At 38.3% G+C, this 23,775-nt stretch overlaps 1 protein-coding gene across 7 annotated transcripts in view; it reads right to left on the bottom strand.

Annotated features, from left to right (window-relative positions):
- Positions 1 to 23,775, bottom strand: part of LOC124622094 (GPI mannosyltransferase 2-like) — a 387,261-nt gene that overhangs the window by 78,051 nt on the left and 285,435 nt on the right. For all 7 annotated transcript variants that reach the window (XM_047147683.1, XM_047147685.1, XM_047147684.1 and 4 more), the window contains 3 exons: positions 11,198 to 11,255; positions 10,950 to 11,090; positions 10,673 to 10,780 (listed from right to left, as the gene is read on the bottom strand). In XM_047147683.1, coding sequence (XP_047003639.1) covers positions 10,673 to 10,780; positions 10,950 to 11,090; positions 11,198 to 11,255 — 307 coding nt within the window. The remainder of the gene's footprint in view (positions 1 to 10,672; positions 10,781 to 10,949; positions 11,091 to 11,197; positions 11,256 to 23,775) is intronic.

The raw sequence follows: 23,775 nt of genomic DNA, 5'->3' as shown, positions 1-23,775 counted from the left end.
AGAGGTTTGTGTGTTCACCTGATGCTGAGATCTATAATGACATTAACACAGTCATTGATAGGATCTTCCAAGCCAAATCAGTCCCAGCGGATGAACTAGACACAGTGTGTCCCAAAAACATCCCACCACCCTGTGAGGTGACCTTCTGGAATGACTTAGATATCATAAAATAAATTCAGACAATGCAAACTCCAGATAGGAATATCAACAATGCAGGAAAAGATAGATCGCTACTTACTGTGAAGAAGACACGTCAAGTTGCAGTCAGGCACGATTAAAAGATGTTACACACAGACACACACACACACACACACACACACACACACACAAGCAAGCAAGCACACCTCATGCATGCACAACTGCCAACTCCAGCATCTCGGGCTAGAAAGTGTGTGTGTGTGTGTGTGTGTGTGTGTGTGTGTGTGTGTGTTTACTGATGAAGGCTGTGGCCAAAAGCTACATGTGAGTGTCTTTTAATCATGCCTGTCTGCAACTTGACGTGCTTCTTTACGGGAATTAACAATCTGTCTTTTCCTACATTGATAAAATAAATTCATTTTGATAATTCTTGTAAAAGACTTGTAAATAACAACACATAAACCTGTATGTATTACATGGGATCTGTGATATTGTTAAGCTTTGTTGGCTGTAATTATTCCATTTTAGTATTGAAATAAGTAAATTCTTCATGTGTAGGTTATGAATAGTTGTGTATGCTATACCATAAGTCCTTTATAGACTGTATTTCTTGAATCCCTTTTATTCAAAGTATAGTTTATAGTTAACTCAAGGCAATAACATAAGTATTATGCACAAAAACATTTTATTTGAGGAAATATTCAAAAGTTTAGAGACTGCAAAACCACACGCTCACAAAAGTTTGATTCCATTAATAATTACTTGTTGTAAAATTGATGTATATCATTTGAAAGATCTCATTTCTTTCCTTCTTTTTGTGTAGTCTAGGAAATATTTTAATCCAAAATTATTGCTGTCACATCTGTTCCAGAGTGTTCAAATTTTAGAGCATAATCTTTTCAATGTTTCAGTCTAACTATATTGTCATCTCGATTTTTCTGTATCCACAAATGTACAGCATTACAAATAAAACATATTAGTTAAGGAAGTATCTCATGGAGGTTAGTTCATCACCATCAAAACATTTTAGTCCAGAAAATCTCTCATGAACATTAGTTCACACAACATCGTAATCGTCAATTGTGTAAAAGTGTTACCTATAATTCATGACTATTATATTGTTATTAAATATGAGGGCTATCAGTTTCTGTTAAAATATCAAGCCAGTTTTAGTTTAATACACCTTACACAATTATAATTATTTTGTAAAAGTTTCTCAGAACAATCTGTCTGGAATATTTCTCCACGTCATAGATGAAATTGGAATAAATGATGTATTCTGAGACTATAAAAAAAAGACTCTGAGACAGATTTGCTAGCCAGTACTTATCTTTAGGAGGGAAAATATTTAGTACAGCCAATAGGCACGTATGAAAGTACATGATACTCTACCATCTTTTGGAATTATAGTTACTTCCTCAAGGAAAGAGTAAGGCAGATTAGGGCACATACCTCAGGCACCAGGATGATAGGGACTTGCCTGTGTTCAAGATGGCATTTTTATTTATTCACAGTTTCAGGATAAGTAAAAATTCTTACAAATGAGTGTGCTACTTTCTCACACCAAACAACACCTACAACTGCAATTTAGTTAGTTATTACATACCACATGCACACTGTAAAAGAAAGAGCAACTACAAAATTTTTCAATAAAATACCATATGCAGGATATACACTAGCATTAAATAAATATAAGATCACATAAGCTAAGACTAGAAAAGAAAAGGTTAAGAAGACCATTCATTCACTTCCTAAAGGCCAAACCATTTAGAAGCAATCACTGTATGCTTATCATTCAGTACTCTTTTTATTTCTCCATAAGTTTTGCATCTTGGCTGGTCTTGATGCCTTCAAAGTAAATTTTACTTATGTGTTCTCTTGATTTAAAGCTTACGATCTTGCCTACAGACACAGATCATCCCAAACATTTAGACTCAAAACTGCATATTAAGTTGGGCATTTTGACATATGGAACTAATGATCAGAAATGAATGTTTCAGGCAGTATGAGGTCTTGATCAAGCAATGCATGTGAAGCACGTATTAGTAAAATGCTTATGTTTCATGACTACTAACACATTGACATTGTTAATGCTGCCTTGAAAAACAATATAGAACTGTCTGTGGTTTATCTGTGTTGGATTTATCACTGTTCGTGGCTGGTTGGAACAAAAATATGAGGTCCAGCAAAAATGACATTACAGTTATGTATAATCAATTGTAGCTTGATGTGATAATTAATATTTATGTATTGCTGAATAGTGACATTGTTAAAGAACAGTTATTAGTTTTGTGGGAGGATGGTACTTCATGTGGTGGTGTGTGTTTCAAAGGCCTCTGGGCATCAGAGAGATGAAGGTGCATGATCAATGGCGAGAGTAAGAGATACATGGAGCACTGAGCTAAGCATCACTGTTTCAGACCACTGCAGGTCCATGTATAGAATGTCCTTAAAGAGTCCTCTAAGAATATTGCTTTGCAATGTTCTATTTTGTGAATAAAAACTTTGGAATTGTAACATGATTCATGATGTGATTTTGAAAGTGTAGTCAGTCTCTGTGGGTGCTGATGGCATGGAAGAAGTTTAGCAGTAGCAGAACAACAGAAACATAATAGGATTGCACAAAGTCCACAGATAATCCTCAGAAGATATTAGAAGAATGAAAAGAACATACTACAAAATACACCAAATGAATATTCAGGGAAAATGTAAAGGGTTATCAGTTTCAAAATATATGTTCTTTGAAAGAACAGACACCTATGTGTTGGGTAGCAATCTGTCCTATTTTGTACTTTGTATTCCATTCCAAATTTTCCATTGTTAGAGTTCGGTCTTGGGTAGAAATCTGATATACAGGTCAGAGTTCAATTGTGGTATTAATTTTTGTGACTAAACTGAATTGAGACGCAATACACACAACAAGACAGGGTCGACTACCTGTAATACATATGTTTATGGTGGTTGACTCGCCACTCTATTAACTAACGAAAATATTAACAGTTCATTTTAGGTGTTACCAAAAATCTCTGAGTGAAATACAGGTCTATGAATGATGAAGTTGTTTATACTTTAAATGAAAACTAATTGGTTAGCTTCCTCTAGCATCTACCACAGACACCCAGAGTCACAAGAACATATATTCATTATTTAATGCTGCCCTTTCAGGTATGACACTGGTTTATTGTGTCTTCTTGGTACAATATTTTGAAAATGTAACTTGACATCATCATCAGATGCTCCCCCCGTGGTGCACCCAAGATTACATAACATATCAACAGTCCTGGGAAACTGTAAGATCTTACATACATGATGACTTATAAGCTGACATTAATAATAAATAGTAAATAATAATAATAATAATAATCCCGTGTGAGGTTGATAGATCCTCCATCGGGCGCCTCCCCAGGTGGCGGATAGGGGAAAGCCTCCCAGATATGGGTGGCACCGAGGAAATCAAATACTCGGGGCGGACCAAAACTATCACATCCTCGAGGATAAGTACCCGGAGTAAAAACCGGCGAAACGAAGAAAACTAACACAAAAGCCCAGACACGTCTGTGTGGTAACCACCGGTACTCTGGCCAGCGTCTGTCACCAATGGTGCGGCTGATACGAGCTCCAGGAACTGAAAATCCCTGGTTCTACCAAACTGGCGCAAGCCAGACGAATTACAAGCATAATGGCAAGTACACCTAAAAACAACATTACCCCAGGTGGACGATCCACCCGTTGCAAGACGGCAACCAGGCACTCGGATTCTGGGGGACTTGGAGATGTACTAAAGGGCGAGTCGGAGCGCTCTGGCAAACTACCCAAGAAAACACACACATACTTTGGCACCTTCAACATACAGACACTAATACAAACGGGAAAATTACACAATCTAACAACGGAACTCACCAGTCAAAAGATCTCGATCCTAGCGCTACAAGAAACAAGATACACGGATTCAGACACAATAGACTACGGAAACTACAGATTCTTCAAGAGTGGAACCAACAGGAAAATCGGCAAAGGAGGAGCACTCCTCGGCATGGCCTTCGCAGTAAACAAAAACATCCTAGACTCAGTAAAAGAAGTCAACGCGATCAACAACAGGCTCATGACCATGCGAATCAAACACGCCAACAAGAACTACACCCTCATCAACGTACATGCCCCCACGAACGCAGACAACAAGGACAAACCAGAAGAAACAGACAAATTCTGGGACAAACTCGAAACCACCCTGGCAAAAATACCCCAAGACAACGCGAAAATTCTACTAGGCGACTTCAACGCACAAATCGGCAGAGAAAAACGCTACAGAAAAACAGTAGGAAATTTCCCTGCACACAAATTCACCAACAAAAACGGCACCAGACTGATCGAACTCTGCCAGCAAAACAACCTCAAAATCATGTCAACCTCCCTGATGAAAAAGCCCAAGAAACAAAAGACGTGGCGATCACCAGTCCACTCACTAGGCGAATTCCAGATAGATCACGTGGCAATCTCCTATGAATACCAGAAAGAAATCCACGACGTCCAAGTGAGAAAAGGCGCCAACATAGATTCGGACCACTACCTAACAAGAATCAAAATCAAACTCACACCAAGAAGACAACACAAAAAGAAATTGACCTCACCGAAATTTGATACAAGAAAGATCAGAGAATCGAACATCACAGAACACTGGGAAAAACAAGAGGCGAAAGATTGGACCAGCTTTAAACAAAAAATTGTGAACACAGCCAAAGAACTGATCCCGCTGACTAGAAAACCCAGGCACCCTTGGTGGAACTCTACCTGCGAAATCGCCCTACAAAATCGAAGAACAGCTTTCACAAACTACAACAGCAACAAAACACAAGAAACACGGGACAACTTCTATGAAATTCGAAGACAAACATCGAAAACAATAAGACAAGAGAAACGCAAATACATCAATGATCAGCTAAACTCCATCGAAGAAGACTTCAGAAATTTCAACACACGGGATTTCTACAGGACGTTCGCCAACCAAGTCAAAGGATACTCACCACAGAACCTCTGCTTCAGAAAAGAAGACGGAAAACTGGCACTTACCAACAAAGAAAACTGTGAAGAGCTCGCGAAGTACTTTTCAAAATTACTAAATTGCCCGGAACCTAACTCAACATTCGAACCCCGAGAACCGGCCAACGCACCGGAAGACTCACCATCACCAACAAAAGAAGAAATCCTCCACTGCATAAAGAAACTGAAAAACAACAAGGCAGCCGGTGAAGACGGAATAACGGCAGAACTGCTGAAGAACCTAGGACCAAAATCGCTAAACGAAATCACACAAATCATACAGAACACCTGGACAACCGAAATCATACCTGACGACTGGAAGACCGCACTCATTCACCCGCTACACAAGAAAGGTGACAGGACAGACACAAACAATTATAGAGGAATTTCCCTGCTACCGGTCATCTACAAAATTCTATCAACCTGCCTTCTCACCAGAACGCAAGGACAACTGGAACCCGCCATCTCGGAATACCAAGCGGGTTTCAGACCCAACAGAGCCTGCCCCGAACAAATCTTCAACCTGAAATCAATCATAAAATCCCACATGACAAGCCCCAAAAAAATCATCTGCACTTTCGTTGATTTCAAAAAGGCTTATGACTCAATCGACAGAAAGTCCCTCATCCAAATCCTCAGAGAAAAAGGCCTAGACCAAAAGACCCGAAGACTAATCGAACAGACACTAACCAATACAAAATCCAAAGTCAAATTCATGGGCGAAATCTCGGACCCCTTTGAAATCCACACTGGCCTAAGACAAGGAGATGGACTATCCCCGCTATTGTTCAACATCGTCCTGGACAAAGTAATGAGCGAATGGGAAGCTGAAGTCAGGAGACAAAACACCTGGAGACCAGTCACATTAGGAAGGAAAAGACTGGAAATCCCTTACCTAGCATTCGCAGACGACCTAGCGATACTGACCTATGACCCAACATCAGCAAAAACACAGATCGAAATCCTGAAAGAATGCGCCGAGAAAGTCGGCCTACAAATCTCTTTTGAAAAAACGCAAGTCCTAACAAGAGAAGGCGACGACATCACAACCAAGTACGGCAAAATTAAAGGGGTCACACACTTCAGATACCTAGGCGAAATCATCGAACCGACCGGAACAGAGAAACTGGCTTACGAAGACAGACAACAGAAGACACGGAAATCACTAGGCATGGTACGAAACGTCTACAACAAACAATGCATTTCCAGAAACACCAAGATCAGACACTATAACACAGTGATCAAACCCGCCGTACTGTATGCCAGCGAAACACTAGCACTCAACAGGAAAATCAAAATTGAAGAAATCAAAAAAGAAGAACGCAAAATCATGAGGAAAATTTTAGGAGGAAGACCCACACCAGATGGCTACAGACTACAGAAGAACTCAACAGTAGAAGCATATTCGAACATCGAGAACGATATGAGAAAAAGGCGCCTTAAATTCTACGGACATTTAGATAGACTCCCTGAAACAAGACTCACCAAGAAAATTCTAGAACACATCAAGACACTTAAAGTCTCGACACCCTGGATGGAAGGAGTTCGAAAAGACCTACAAGCAATTGGCACCACAAACACCACAGACAGAAGCACCTTCCGAAAACACATAGACAATTGGGAAGTAAAGTCAGAAGCGCTAAAACAGCGGACCAAACAAGAATGGTCTGAGGAGAGAAAAGAGGCCCTCTCCAAGAGAATGAAGGAGTACTGGAAGGACAAGAAGAACAAGCCTTCAAAGTCATAAGCTTAACGATTTCCTTTTAGGGAAAATTCGCCAACAACAACAACAACAATAATGATAATAATACCACAACTTGTGATGAGGCCATTGAATTTATAATTCTGGCATGGAAGAAGTTTAGCAGTAGCAGAACAACAGAATCATGATAGGATTGCACAAAGTCCACAGACAATCCTCAAAAGATATTAGAAGAATGAAAAGAACATACTACAAAATACACCAAATGAATATTCATGGAAAATGTAAAGGGTTATCAGTTTCAAAATATATGTTCTTTGAAAGAACAGACAGGTCTCTGTAAACAAATACTAAAGAAAACTGAAAAATCATTAAAAAATACTTCGATAAACTCCTCAACTGCGGGAAGCATGTAGAAATATTACACTTCATGGAAACAATACCAAATTCAGATTTGAAACTGCTTGCAACCACAGAGCCCGTGGAGAAGATGGCATTATCTCCAAGACTTGGAAGCTCAAAGAGCAAAATATCACAAAGAAAATTCACAAAAATGTGGATCACACAGGAATGGAAATGTGGATTGATTCACCCACTCTGCAAAAAGGACAAGACAGACCCTAACAATTACAGAGGTATCTCATTCTTAGCAGTCACTAACAAAACTCTCTCCAAGGCATTACTCCATAGGTAGGCAGACCTTCTTTCACACTAGAAAAATATAAAACAGGCAGACAAACTAGGATTTTTGTACAAAAGACACTCGCAGACCCACATCTAAAATAAAATTTAGGGAGAAATCTCAGAACCATTTGAGATACATATAGGACAAGAAGATGGTCTCTCACTGCTTTTATTCAATATGGTCTTTGACAAAATTATCAAACAATGGGAAGAAAAAGTAAAAGGGATTTGTTTATGAAGAATGTGTGCAAACAAGACAATCCTAAAACGCCTGGCATTTGGAGATGACCTGGCAACAGTCAGCAATAATGGACAAGAAGCACTCGAATATTTCTACATCTAAATCTATACTCTGCAAACTGCCATGAAGTGCTTGGCAGAGGGTACATCCCATTGTACCAATTATTTGGATTTCTTCTCATTCTATTCATGTATGGAGAATAGGAAGAATGATTTATTGTCTCTGAGTGTGCTGCAGTTTTTCTAATCTTATCCTAATGATTCCTATCTGACTGAAATGTAGGGGGTTATAGCATATTACTAGATTCATCATTTAAAGCCAGTTCTTGAAACTTTGTTAGTAAATTTTTTTGGGATAGTTTACATCTATATTCAAGGGTCTGACAGTTCAGTTTCTTCAGTATCTGTGTGATACTCTCCCATGGATCAAACAAATCTGTGACCATTCATGCTGCCCTTCTCTGTATACATTCAGTATACCCTTTTAGTCCTATCTGGTGCGGTTCCTATGCTCTTGAACAAAAGACTCCAAAGGGAATGGTTAGGTTGCTGTTAAAAGAAGGTGATAAAGCTGACATTTCCAACTACTGGCCAGTTTCACTGCTGACAAATCTTTCTAAAATCCTAGAGAAACTTATGTTCAAGAGAATCATGGATCAACTTAATAAACATAAATTCCTTAATAAAAATCAGGTAGGTACAAAAAGAGTGTCACAATATATACTTTCAGCCAACAAGGCTTTTATCAGCCAGAGGCTTCAGTCGTGTGTGTGTGTGTGTGTGTGTGTGTGTGTGTGTGTGTGAGAGAGAGAGAGAGAGGAGAGAGAGAGAGAGAGAGAGAGAGAGAGTGCGTGTGTGGTTTATTTTTGACAAAGACCTTGTTGGCTGAAAGCTTATATTGTGAAAGTCTTTTTGCTGTGCCTATCTGCGACTCAGCATCTCCATTATATGGTGAGCAGCAACTTTCCTTTTCATAATATTATTACATTTGATCCTGGATTTTCCATTGTTTAATAAAATAAATTTGGATTCCAAAAGGGTATTTCAACTGAACATCCCATTTTCACATTTGTCGACCATCTTCTTGAATCCATAAACAATAAAATATGCCCTGTTGGAATCTTTTGTGATCTGCCTATAGCATTCGACTGTGTAGATCACAAAATTATACGTACAAAGGCTAAGCACTATGGCTTATATGGTAAAGTAGGGATGTGGCTCAAATGATCTCTGGATGAAGAAGGCAGAAGATCGTAGTGAATAATTCTGCAAAGGAACCTACCTGCTCTGACTGGGGCACAGTGAAATGTGGAGTCCCACAGGGCTCAGTGCTGGGTCCCTTACTTTTCCTAATCTTCCATGGTGTATGACACTAAAAGCACACTTCACCCTGTTTGCAGATGATATCACCATTATGATATAAAATGTACCAAATTGCAGTCTAGAGAACTCTGTGACCACTATATTCAAAGAAGCTCTAGATTGGTTCACTTCTAATGGACTGCCTCTCAGTGTTAACAAAACTCAATTCATTCAGTTTCAGACAGCAAACAAAAAGCTGGAAAATATTCAAATAAAATGTGGTGACAAAGAATTATCGAGAGTTTAGTTTTCCAAATTCGTTGGATTACACATTAACATAAGTCTAAACTGGTCAATTCACATTGTCGAACTGTGTAAAAGACTGACTTCAGCAGCATTTACCATTTGCTCAATTTCATCTGTTTGTGTCTTGGAAACAATCAAAAAGCTGAGTACTTCAGATATTTCCATTCAGTTATGATATATGGCTTCATATTCTGGGGAAACCAGTCATGAGCAAATAAAGTCTTTATTGCACAGAAGAGAGGCATCAGAATTATGGATAGAGTGAACCCTATATGCTCGTGCAGAAACTTGTTCAAACAACTGGGGATCCTCACCATGCCATGCCAATACAGTCTTTCACTAATTTGCTTTGTGAACATTAATTAGACAATGTATGGGACAAGCAGTCAATACCATGATCATGATACAAGAAGTAAACATGATCTTCACAGAGATGTAAAAAATCTCAGTATGGTAAAGAAAGAAGTACATTATTCATGCATAAAAGTGTACAATAAACTTCCAGTTCATGTTAAATCAGTCACTGGAGATAAGACTAAATTCAAAAATAGCTAAAACTTTATTTTTTGAATAGTTCTTTCTACTCTTTACAGGATTTTTTTGATAATGTTTAATAATTAGTGAAATTTGTTTAATTTTAAGCTTTCCTATAAGAAATGACTATATAGCACTGTATATTAATTGTTGACAATGTGTTTTATACGAATTAGAATGTAAGCCTTACAATTTATTTGTGTAAGCATCATTACTTCTATAATCTATGCCGTTATTTGAAGACTTGAACCTCATGTATCTATTTAGTATGATTTAGATTGTAAGCCTCATGACCATTTACATATGATTATTGTAGTAATAATCTGACATAATCTACATCCTAGCTATACACTGTGTCAAAGATCCACAGAACTCGAAAATAAATAAATAAATAAATGGTAAATGAAAGAGACAATTTCAGAAATAAAATTATGAACATGAAACTTGAAGTAAAATAAAGAGGAAAACAGTGAAAATACAGAAAGACCACAGAAAACAGGAACACATCAAAGAATGAAGATCTTACAGGACGAGAAAAATAAGCAATAATAACAATAATAATAGTAGTAGTAGAAGTAGGAGTAGAAATAGTAGTATTAGTGCAGTAGTAATTCACTAAAATACTATTAAAACAGGCTAATATTACAAAGCACTGAGACTGAATGAAATACTACGTGGAAAAAAAGGTAAAAGGAATTTATTGCAATGTATTCTTTGTAAATATCTTACCTCGTGGCCCAAAACCAAATATTCCTTGGTCCCACTCCCAGGTAAAACGTTCATTATAGTTGATAATTTCATCTTTGAGAGCTTTATCATCTGATGTGTTCTGTCCTCCTGAGATAGTGTCAAGTGACAGAAAAAACACATATATACAAAGCAATGGATAAGTGTACAATAAACTTTTTTTCCTCTCTCTCTCTCTATCTATCTATCTCTCCTCACCACACATACACCCACACACTCACAAACACACCACATACTCATAATTATGAAAACTATATACCTTCCTGTTTAAGAGTGACATTGACGGAACGCAATCCTAGTTTGACACCTATGATGGCGTTTATCTCCTTTGGAGTTCCAGCTTTGTAAGGGGTTTTTGCACTGACATCACCAGTTTCCCATTCTTGCCCAAAGTTTCCAACTACAGCCCAAAATACAGAAAAATGTGGATTATTAGAATTCAGAGCATTAAAAGCTACCTAAACAGTTCTAAAAAATGAATTAGGTAGAAGAGAATTTGTAGCTCACGCATCAGTGTGACACCAACAAACAGGCTCAGTGTTGTCCTTAAGCATATCCAAAGTCTCTGGAAAACAATCATAAATATTGATGATCACTATGTGGATACCACATAATGCATATAATTTTAAAAAGTAGATTGTACAACTATTGTGTGGCTCTGAAGTACAACTACCATACAGTATACACATAATATGCAATTACAATAATTACATCTATCGTGAGATGCATATCTAATTCTCTCTCTCTCTCTCTCTCTCTCTCTCTCTCTCTCTCTCTCTCACACACACACACACACTTATGTAACCCCCCCCCCCCCCCTCTCCATCCCTCACACCACCACCGTTCCTGGCCACTTATCTCGGGAAAAGTATATCTGATCTCTAAGTTAATGCTTTAATTCATTAACAAAACTTCAAAAAGCTACTAAATTTATGTAGTAATTTCAGAATATAGCAAGTTGATTAGCTTTTAAGTTTGTTAAAGCAGGACTCGCTGTATGTAGGTGCATTCAGAACAGTGGTCACTTTTACTTCATATACATTATCAGATAACATATATCAAAGCAGCATCCAAATGATACAGTAAGAAAAACTTGAAATTGTTAAAACAGCATAAAAACCACATTTTATTTTAAAAAATATGTTTAAAAATAGCTTAGTCTTCAAAACAATTCAGGGTGGTTAACAACTGTCACTTACAAAGAGATTATAATGTTTATAGTTCCGTTATGTCATCAGCCACATAATAAGGATTTATCAGGATGAAGTGATTATTTTAGCCTTTATTCAGTCAGTCTATATAGGTTTCAAAAGGTATACAAGTGCCATTTGTAATAAGAGGTTGAATGTATGATTCAATAGAAAATCTCTGTAATCTGGAGTTGCCTAGCAGTTTGCACAAATGCAGGGCAGAGAATACTGTTGTTTGTAGGGTGGCGGCAACATCAGAAGACTGTAGTGAAATTAGGGACTGGCAGTCAACCCTGAACATGAATAAATTCTATATAAAGCACATAAATAGTTGAAGAGATCCATTATTGTTCAATTCCGCTACAGATGACAAATCACCAGACACAATAATCACTATAACATAGCTAGGAGTAACCAACTGGAGTGATCTAAAGTGAAATGACCACATTAAATAAACAGTAGAAAACCCAATACAAGACTGAAATTCATTGGGAGAATCTTGTGGAAATGTGATTCATCCATGAAAGAAGAGAATTACAAAACACTTGTTTGACTGATTCTTGAATACTATCCATCATTCTGGGGCCCTTACAAAGTAGGATAAAAGAAGAAGTACAGAAGATCCAAGGAAGAGTGGTGCTTTTCATCACTGAGATGGGTTACTCAGTGGGAGAGGGTTATGGAGATGCTCAATAAAATCCAGTGGCAGATGCTACAAGAGAGGTAGTGTGCATCACAGAGAGGTATACTGTTGAAATATTGCGAGCTTCCACTCCTCCCAAATTTCTCTGCGAAATCATCACCCTGAGAAAATTAGAGAAATTAGATGTCATACTGAGCCTTTCCAACATCATTTATCCTACACACCATTCGTGAATGTAACAGGAGTGTGGGAAAACATACTGGTGCCAGAAGTACCATCTGACATTGCTGTAAGGTAGCTTGCACAGTACAGATGAAGACTGCAAAAGAGTATATATGCATTCCAGTCACAGAGGAGATATTTACATAAGAGGGGTTCTAATGAGGTGTAGGTTAAAAAATTAGACAGAGATTTAGAAACCAGGTTTTAAACTAAAAGCATTTCCATTAGTAGCTGTTTACTCTGACTGTAATTTATTAGTTATAAAACACAAAACAAAGTTGGATAAATTGTAAAAAGATAGAAAATTAAGTATGTGAGCCCTGGATAATTTGAAAAAAGCCAGACATCTTTAAGAGTTCCAGAAGGATTAGCAGGCAGCAACTAGGAAACATGAAAAAGGAATACGACAGAAGACAAATCAATATTTTTGAGAAGTAAAATACTGAAGGAAGCAGGGGAAAACTAGTAAATAAGACAAGTCTCAGCTAAAAGACTTGGATAATACTTGAGAAACTCAATCTGAAGATTCGGAAATATAAGAATACAGCAACTAAAGCAGGTAAATGTGAGTATGGATGCCTGAAAAATGAGATTAACAGAAAGTCCAAAGCAAGAATGACTAAATGAAGAAAGCTAAGGGTATGTGATTGACAATAGGAAAGACAGGTGCCATTCATAAGTAGTAAAGATGGGTGCCAAACATGGGAAAATTAAACAAGCGTTTGGAGAAAATGGAAAAGCGTATGAACTTCAAGAGGTTAGATCGTAATCCGGCACTATGCATAGACAAAAATGCTGACTCTCTCTCTCTCTCTCTCTCTCTCTCTCTCTCTCTCTCTCTCTCTCTGTGTGTGTGTGTGTGTGTGTGTGTGTGTGTGTGTGTGTGTGAGAGAGAGACAGATGATGCAATACTTCAACAAGAATTTGGCTGAGCACTGAAAGATCTATGTCATAACAGCACCCTTATAATAGAGAACATTCCCTCAGAATTATTTAAAATCTGTGGGAGAACCAACCATGACAAAACTGATCAGCATGATAAATAGTGTGTACGACACAGATGGCTTTCACTCAGACTTACAACATAATTTAAAAACCCTTACACCAAAGAAGATTGACACTGGAAGGTGTATCACTGAACCGTCAGATTAACAAGGTGTGCACATTACTGAACCACTGGGCTAAAAGCATGACTGCAAAATTCACCACAGAATAACCTAAAAAATGAAGGAATGATTGGTAGAAGCTGACCTGGAGAAAGACTTATTTATATCCTGTAGAAACATAGGAACATGAATAGAAATAGTGACCATGTGTCTTATCTTAAAGGATAGATTACAAAAAGACAGACCTTCATTTACAGCATTTGCAGATTTAGAAAAAGATTTGGTAACGTTGATGATAATTTAAAATTCTGATGGTATCACTCATAAAACATGTGGATGAAACGTTACCTACAACATGTACAGGAACGAAACTGCAGTTCTAAGAGTCATAGGATACGAAAGAGAGGCAGTAATATAGAAGGGAGTGAGACATGGTTGTGGCCTTTCCTTTATGTTCTTTAATTTGTATATTCAGAAAGCAGAAAAGGAAGCTAAGGAGCAATTCTGGAAAATGAATTAAAGTTAGGCAAGAAGAAATAAAATTTGGATGTTTCCACATGACATTGTACTCCTGTCAGAGGGCAAAGGACTTGTGAAAGAAGTTGAGCAGCATGAAAAAGTTTTGAAGGGAGATTATATGATACATATCAATAAAAATAAAGGAAGAGTAATGGAATGCAGTCAAATTAAATCAGACAAGGCTTATAGAATTAAATTAGGAAATGAGACATTAAAAGTAGAAGAACATCAACACCATCATATACATTTTCCCAGTTTCCAGCTGCTGGCCAGGTCTGTTTTGAACGTAAGTCTCTCCATCATTTTATGTCTTCCCACCATCTCTCTGCCCCCACCTTGATCCAGTATTTTCCTTTCTTTCACATGCAGTCCTTCACTTCTTTTGGCCACCTGTCTCTTAGTCTTCCTTTTGGTTTTTTCCCTCGATTTTCATCGTGTGTGTTTTCCTGGGAATACACCTCTGTTTCATTTACTTAACATGTCAATACTATCTAAGCCTCAGTTCCTCTATCATATCCTGTAATGGTTCCTCCTTCACTAATTCCCTAATCCTCTCATTCCTTACCCTACCTTTTTTTTTTTTTTTGTCAGCCCAGCATTGTTTCTCAAGAATTTTATCCCACTAGCTTGAATTTCACTTCTCTCTTTTTTTTTTTTTTGCCACATATATGTTCAGGACATAGGTCAAGATTGGAAAATACTATGCCAGATGTATTAAGCTTCAGAGATATATGAAATTCTCCACCTTAATCACTTCTTCCCCACCAGTTGTTATCCCACTGCAGCCTTACTCTTATTCCTGGTTGTTGTCATCATTTCAAATATATTTATGCTGAATTTCATCCCATATAGTTGTGATATTCATTGCCATATGTCCAACTACTCCTGCACTGCCTCCTCTTTGTTTTTCAAATCTTCAAACCATCTGCAAACACCATTGCTTTCCTTGTTCTTTCACGAATTACTTGTGTCACTCTGGCTATTATCTCATCCATACCCATGATGAAGAGCAATGCTGATAGTATGCTTCTCTGCCTCAAGCCATTCTTCTGTTCCAACCAATCTGATCTCTCTCCTCCCTCTTTCACACAGTTCAGACTCCTGCTGTCCATATGTTTATGCTCCATATAGTCTACTTTTCTACTCCTCTGTTGTCCAGGGACTTCCATGCATTGGTTCTATACACGCCATCATATGCATTTTTGATGTTGAGGATGGCCAACACTAGATCTGTTACATATTTTCTGTGGTGTTGTGACAGCTGTCTTACAGTGAAAATTAGATTTAGCTGTGGATCTTTCTACTCTGAACCCATGTTGTTCTCACATCCTTCATTCTGTTATTGTCCAAATTCATGTTACCAAAACTTTCTCGAACATCTTTGCAAATAGCTAATCAATGCGATTCCCCAATAGCTTTGCACTCTTTTCTGTTACCTTTCTTCCAGTCTTCTGGGGTCCTCCTCTCTCCTGCTGCTATCATTATTTCCACACTCAGTTCATCCAAACCAGGTGCCTACCCTCCTCGCGTCTTTCTAAACGAATCTTCCACTTCTCACCATGTTATGTCCTTCTCTGTTTGTAGTTCCTTTTCTTCTGCCTCACCTAGGTCTCCATTTGGATTCAGGAGTTTCTCAAAATACTCCCTCTGCACAATCTTGAATTTTTCCTTGTTTTCTACCTTTTGGCCACTTTTATTCACCATTCCAACATAATCTGTCGTATAAGTCTGCCTCTTACTTTTAACTGTCCCATATGGGACCTTTTCTGAAGCATCATTAGCCTCCTTTGTCATTCTAGTCCACTCTTCCATGCATTTTCTTCTCCCCTCTGGAACCACTCTTTCTGCCTCTTTCCTTCTTGTTCTGTAATCTTCTCTTTTTTCCACTGACTTATTCTGGGACCATAACCTAAAGTCCCTATTCTTCTTCTACATGCTGTTTTCCAATTTTTTCATTTCACCATGATATTTCCTTCCAGGAGTTTTGCTACTTGGGCAGTAAAATAACTGGCAAAGGCTGAGGTAAACAGGACATGAAATATTAGACTTTCTATAACAAGAAAAACGTTTTTGGAAAAAGAGAATTATGCAGGGTGTACAGAAAACTTCTGAAAGAAAATCTTGGATTTTGTTCAGCTTTGTGAGGACATTCATACTAGTTTTCAGTTGATAACATGAGTTCTGCAAGATGCCATGGAAACAAATGGTTATGCAAAAAGAAAAAGATGCAGCAAAGGCAGTGAATATCTACATCTACATTTTTCAAATCACTTTGATGTAAGCATTTCGGGGCAACACAGGAGGACGAACACGTTGCTGGAGGTCATGAGCAACACAGCGAGCTGAGCAGACGATGTGGAAAGGGAACACCAGTCAACAGCAGCAGTCGTCATCAAAGCAACACAAGCTAAAAGTGTTTATTTTGCCAAGTGTCTACTCGGTATTTGAGAAAATTTAAATCTTAAAATTAATCAGTCATTCAAAGTGGGAAGCTGTTGAATTTTGTTGGGAAGTTTTAAATGAGATACTAACAGCTGTTATGCCAAGTCAATAATGCCAGTGTGCCCCATAAAAAGACAGTTGAGAACCCACGTAAAAGGAGAATGGACACTTTCTAATTCTGGAGTGCACAACAACACATATTTAGAAATAGTTTGTAATTATAACAGGGATGTGCTCAAAAATCAAGAGGAAGAAATTAAAATAGATTGGAGTTTATTCAAAAAGAGAATGGGAAAAGTAAATGACAATTTGAAGATATGGTACGCAAAATCCAGAGAGTGAATCATAATGTGTGTGCCATGCCAAATCTATCTTCTTGTGTTAATTGCAAGAAATTTACTGATTTTGAAGAATATGGTGAAGTGTACCCTGCTGATTTTATTACAGAATTTAATGTGTCTGCCAGAAAATTATAATCATAGGAAAAATATCTTTTGTGGGGGGGGTGATTTTTAAGAGGATATTTCTATAGTTAGGTAACTGAGGTTGCAGAATCCTCCAGTTCATGGGAAGAATTCAAGGAATTATTTTTGAAGGAATATTGGTCTAAAGATGAACAGCAAAGTATATTAAGTGAATTCTGGATAGGTGATAGATATGACTCATAATTGTGGAATTAAAGAAAAAAATGCTCCACAAAGTTAAAGAATTGCTTTTACGAGGGCAGTTCAATAAGTAATGCAACACATTTTTTTTCTGAAACAGGGGTTGTTTTATTCAGCATTGAAATACACCAGGTTATTCCCCAATCTTTTAGCTACACAACACTATTTTTCAATGTAATCTCCATTCAATGCTACGGCCTTACGCCATCTTGAAATGAGGGCCTGTATGCCTGCACGGTACCATTCCACTGGTCGATGTCGGAGCCAACGTCGTACTGCATCAATAACTTCTTCATCATCCGCGTAGTGCCTCCCACGGATTGCGTCCTTCATTGGGCCAAACATATGGAAATACGACGGTGCGAGATTGGGGCCGTAGGGTGCATGAGGAAGAACAGTCCACTGAAGTTTTGTGAGCTCCTCTCGGGTGCGAAGACTTGTGTAAGGTCTTGCGTTGTCATGAAGAAGGAGAAGTTCATTCAGATTTTTGTGCCTACGAACACGCTGAAGTCGTTTCTTCAATTTCTGAAGAGTAGCACAATACACTTCAGAGTTGATCGTTTGACCATGGGGAAGGACATCGAACAGAATAAGCCCTTCAGCGTCCCAGAAGACTGTAACCATGACTTTACCGGCTGAGGGTATGGCTTTAAACTTTTTCTTGGTAGGGGAGTGGGTGTGGCGCCACTCCATTGACTGACGTTTTGTTTCAGGTTCAAAGTGATGAACCCATGTTTCATCGCCTGTAACAATCTTTGACAAGAAATTGTCACCCTCAGCCACATGACGAGCAAGCAATTCCGCACAGATGGTTCTCCTTTGCTCTTTATGGTGTTCGGTTAGACAATGAGGGACCCAGCGGGAACAAACCTTTGAATATCCCAACTGGTGAACAATTGTGACAGCACTACCAACAGAGATGTCAAGTTGAGCACTGAGTTGTTTGATGGTGATCCGTCGATCATCTCGAACGAGTGTGTTCGCACGCTCTGCCATTGCAGGAGTCACAGCTGTGCACGGCCGGCCCGCACGCGGGAGATCAGACAGTCTTGCTTGACCTTGCGGCGATGATGACACACGCTTTGCCCAATGACTCACCGTGCTTTTGTCCACTGCCAGATCACCGTAGACATTCTGCAAGCGCCTATGAATATCTGAGATGCCCTGGTTTTCCGCCAAAAGAAACTCGATCACTGCCCGTTGTTTGCAACGCACATCCATTACAGACGCCATTTTAACAGCTCCGTGCAGCGCTGCCACCTGTCGGAAGTCAATGAAACTATACGAGATGAAGCGGGAATGTTTGAAAATATTCCACAAGAAATTTCCGGTTTTTTCAACCAAAATTGGCCGAGAAAAAAAATGTGTTGCATTACTTATTGAACTGCCCTCGTACCTGCCACTAGGACGAATACAAATGAATTCTTAAACTATATGGAACCAAGTAGAGCAAACAAAACCCAGGTCTCAGAATAGGAGAGGGAAACTAGCAAGTAAATAATATAAGAAGAACAGATACTGGTAGGAACAAGGGTTATTACACTGTGATTGGACAAAAAACAGAAAAGAACCACTGGTGATTATAGACAACCTAAAAGAAACTGATGATAAAGTGAAGGGAGATAGGAAAGTAGAGAGAGAAACTAAACCAGATCTAGAAATAAAGAGAATAGATTCCAGTGGAAAGCATCACTTTACGTCAGAGGAAATAGATAAAATGGAAAAGCAAATAAAGGAGACAAAAGAATATTCCATGAAGTTTGATAAGAAATATTGTCAGAAAGACTATCAGAATGCTATGAAGGAATAAAGCAACAGCAAAGAACAAAGCTGTTTAAATGCTTAAATGCCTTCCTTCATGGTCAAAGAATGTGGACAGAGAATGGGGGCAGAGCCTGCCCCCCAATAATTTAAGAAAAATGTTAGTTATATTATGCTTTGTAAAATCACAAAATTATGTTGGAATTTTTTATTTTCCATGTTTGATGATAGTTACCTTTTAATGAGTCAAAACAAATATTTATTATGGTGGTAACAGGTTAACTGAACACAAGTGGTGTGAATCATGATATTGTTACAATGCTGTGGGCACACTTAGAATTTGTCCCGGTGCACAAACTTTTGGGTCTAGTGCTGGCGGGCCAGCGCTGCGGCCGCAGCGACATCAAAAGGACTGGAGCAGAAGTGCCTAGAACCCTCCACCTCATGTTGCGTTGACGCTTCGAGACATTACGATGCTGTGGCTATATAAAGCCCACCCTCCTGTTGCAGTCATTCAGTGTGGATAGTTTCTTTCAGTGCATGCTGCAGATGTGTTTAGTGTTCCAAATTTAGTGTGTAGTGGGTTATTTTATATGACTATATTTTATTCGTTTACTTTAATCTCTCGGTTTATTGTGAATTAAGTTTGCAATGGATAAATTTGTTACCAAAAAGGCATGCTTGGAAGTTCATGACACTGCAAGTCAACCTCCAACAATTATTGTGTCATCAATTGCTTCGTTGTCTTCAGGTGAGAACCGTTCACAGCTGAAACCTGGACAATCCAGTAAGGGAAGATCATTTCAGAAGTCTTGGTTGATCAAATGTACATGGCTAGAATATGAAGCATCCACCTAAAAAGTTTTTTGCAAAACCTGCAAAGAGGCAGATGCTAAAAATCTACTACAATTTTCTTCAAAAAAGAAGATGTATTTACTTCTGTAGGGTTTTCTAACTGGAAAAAGGCTTTGGATAAATTCTGTCTTCATGAAAATATGTTTATGCATAAGAAGGTGTTCTGAAACTAAATTCTATCACTAATTGAAGTGTGATCTTCTAATTGAATGAACAGTTAGATAGTGATATGAAGAAAGGCCGTTTAGCCCTTGAGACAATTTTTAATGCCGTGCAATTTCTACGCCAACAAGGACTAGCAATTGGAGGGCACGAAGATGTGAACTCAAATTTTTTTCAATAGTTGGAACTCCAAAAGAATGAGATACCTGGGTTTAAAGATTGGTTACGACATTCATGGTATAAGTGGATGGCCCACGATATTCAAAACGAGATCATTGATCTACTAGGAAAGTTTGTGTTGAGAAAGGTATTGGCTTCAGTCAAGAAGACTGAACATTTTTCTATTATGGTTGACAAAACAAGTGATTCTTTGATTCATGAACAAGTGTCATTTTGTATTCATACTGTCGATGATTCCTTAATCATCAATCAAGACTTTATTGACTTATACGAGACCCCCAACACTGAATCACAAACTCTGTTTAGTATTTTAAAACACGTTTTTGCTCGTTTTGATTTGTAATGGATAACTTAAGAGGACAGTGCTATGATGGTGCTTCGAATGCGAGAGGTAAGTTCAAAGGACTAAAAAAAGTTAGTTTTGAATATACAACCAAAAGCATGTTATGTGCACTGCCCAGCACACAGCTCAGACTTGGCAGTTGTAGACAGTCTCTGCCATTTACGTCTATGAGGGATATTGTGGCTTTGGCCAATGACTTAATAAACGCCATAAGGGAATCCCACAAAAGGGTAGGACTTTTCAGAAGCATATGCTGTGAGAGCGCCAACGACCAAGCTGGTCTATGACCCCTTTGCCTAACTTGATGGACTATGTAAGCTTCTAGTATCTTGAGAACACATTTTCTGCACAAGACATAACAGAGGCAGGTTACAACTATGCAGGCTACCTTGAGTCAATGTTACAATTCAAGACTTATTTCTTTTTACGTCTTTATTGCCATGCAATGAACCCAGTAGAGGATGTCACTGAAAATATTCAATGCACTCATCTAAGTGTTGCTGATCTGGAAAAAATATATGAGGGCTTGATTTGTATATTGAATGGAAGATGTGATAGTTTTGAACACTTTTGGGAATTGTGTTTAAAAGAAAAACGTCCACAAGTTGATTATCCTTCACTTCCTTGGAATCGAAGTATACCAAAGAAGTATGAAGACAACGAAGGCAGCTCACCACACACCTTCAAAGCCCCAACGGAATACTACAAAGCTATTTACATTGAAGTTTGTGAAACTGTGCGATCTTGCATTACAGAGCAGTTTGCTTCAACTGGACTCACACAGGTCATTGCAGCTGAACAAGAGTGCTTGCTTTTAGTAAATAGAGGTGAAACAAATTTGGAAAAATCAACAGAGTTTTGTTAAATGACCTATACATTGAGAGACTGTGCTTACACTTGAATATGTTAGGTGATATCGCTAATAAAAAACAACTGGTCTTAAAAAATATGCGTGAGAAAGTACATTACACAAGAGCCTGCAGTTGGAGAAATGTTATGTGGAGTAGTGAAGTGCATCAAGCTTCTCCAAATAGTTCCAATCATGACAGCAACAGCAGAATGGTCATTTAGTGCCCTTAGATGTCTAAAGTCATATCTCTGATCAACAATCGGACAGAAGCAATTGAACAACTTGGCTTTTCTTCATGCCCACCGAGATGTTTTGGATAAATTGGACATCTGACCAGTCATCAATTACTTCACATTCAGTAATCCAGTCAGACAGTCAACATTTGCACCTTTCTAAAGATGGCATTTCTAATAATGGCATTTAGAGCAATAATAAAAATCTTTATAAATAGAGAAATAAATACATACATAATGTTAAATTTTCAGTTTCGAAATATTAGTACTAGTTTAGTATTGTATTACTATATTAATATAGTACTGTATTAGTTATTTTCAAATGATTAAATATTTTTAGGGTGTAAGACCCAATTAAAACCCGCTATTTACATACTTTTTGACTGAAAGTATTAGGCATACTATATTAACTTTATTAACTGCATTAAAGCATTAACTTTGAGATACTGTTTTTATTTAATGAACCCTGAGCTTTATTCAAAGTAAGCTTAGATTAACTATTTCACTTATTAATCAAAGTGCTATTACTGTGCGACAGCAATATTTTATGTTTTATTCTTATAATGATAGTTTAGGATTTATTTAAATATAATTTCAGTCTTTTCAGTGTTATATATTCACTGCTCTGTAATAGCCTATAAGTGTGATTATTACTGTAAATTAAATTAGCTTTTTACGAAAATACTTTGCGTGTTTATGCTTTTTTTTCTTCTTTTTTTCTTTTTCAAAGCCAAAAAATGTGTCAGGCTTGTCAAGTTTCCCCGAGTATTGAGTTATCGAGACTCCAGTTTTCAGGGTTCTAATGTTGATCATATGACTCTAAAATGCTTAAAAAACTTTAAAAATCACTAATTTTTAATGTAAAATTTAGAAAACTTCCCAGGGCAAGACCACCAGTACGGGCCTCCCCAATATTCTTTTTATAAGTCGGTGCCCCTGTGGAAGACCTCTCAAGGCTCCTCCTCTAAATTGTGTTCAGAGAGGGGTTCATGTTTGTAATGGGACACACTCCTCTAACATTACCTATTTTTCATAGAAATAACCGATACCATTTATAATTTTGATTCTTGTATAGGTCAACATTATCTCAGTTGTTTAACTAAAAGATTTCCTCTCCGGGGGACACCACCTTGATGAAGCACTGTCCGTGCGGGTGGAGAGGCTTGCGTATCTGCAGGAAGCTGAGGGCTATGTCGAAGGTAGAGGACCTACTGCCGGAAAGGACTCAGCCGATGGATCAGACTAAGAGTGTCTCATAACGTCCCCTCTTCCCTATCCACTCCTAGTCCTACCCTATTCCCTGACCCAACCCAAGGTGTGATGCGATCCGTGCTGAGGGGTGCGGGGCACACGGGAAAATGTGTGGCAAATGGAGCCTCAGGGATACCAGACGACCTCCCTGGGTAATTAGCCTTACACCGCGCGGGGTATTCGTGGTGTGGACCTTCTAGATTCCCAAATCTCGTGGGACCAACATGGACACGATTACAAAAAAGAAAAAGAAACTGAGGGGCAAATTGAGACCTCAGATACCCAAACATCAGGGACTGAACAGATGGAAGGCACTTCCACTACTGTATCAGGGTCTAGACCTGAGCCAGAAGTGGGAACTGTAACCGAGAAGCTAGACCAGATTCAGATCAAAGGCTTGTCTGGGGCCCAAAGGAGGAAGCTACTCAGGGAACAGAGGGAAAAGGAAGGAAAAGAATGGCTTCCTAAACACAAATGGAGGGAAGTAAAGGGACTAGAACCCAAGACCCCCAGGAAAAAACTGTCTCAGGTTGAAGGGGTCACTCAGACCCCCACAACGTCAAAGACAGGTAGTAAGCGGATAAGGGAGGAATCAAAGACTCCCCCCTCCCTGGATAAGCAAGCCCAGAAAAAATCGAGGCAAGAAATAGGGAAACAGACCTA

The sequence above is a fragment of the Schistocerca americana genome, chromosome 7 (genome assembly GCF_021461395.2).
Source record: "Schistocerca americana isolate TAMUIC-IGC-003095 chromosome 7, iqSchAmer2.1, whole genome shotgun sequence".
Taxonomy (NCBI): Eukaryota; Metazoa; Arthropoda; class Insecta; order Orthoptera; family Acrididae; genus Schistocerca; species Schistocerca americana.
Note: the sequence above shows the minus strand (reverse complement) of the source record. Positions and strands in the feature narration are given on the sequence as shown.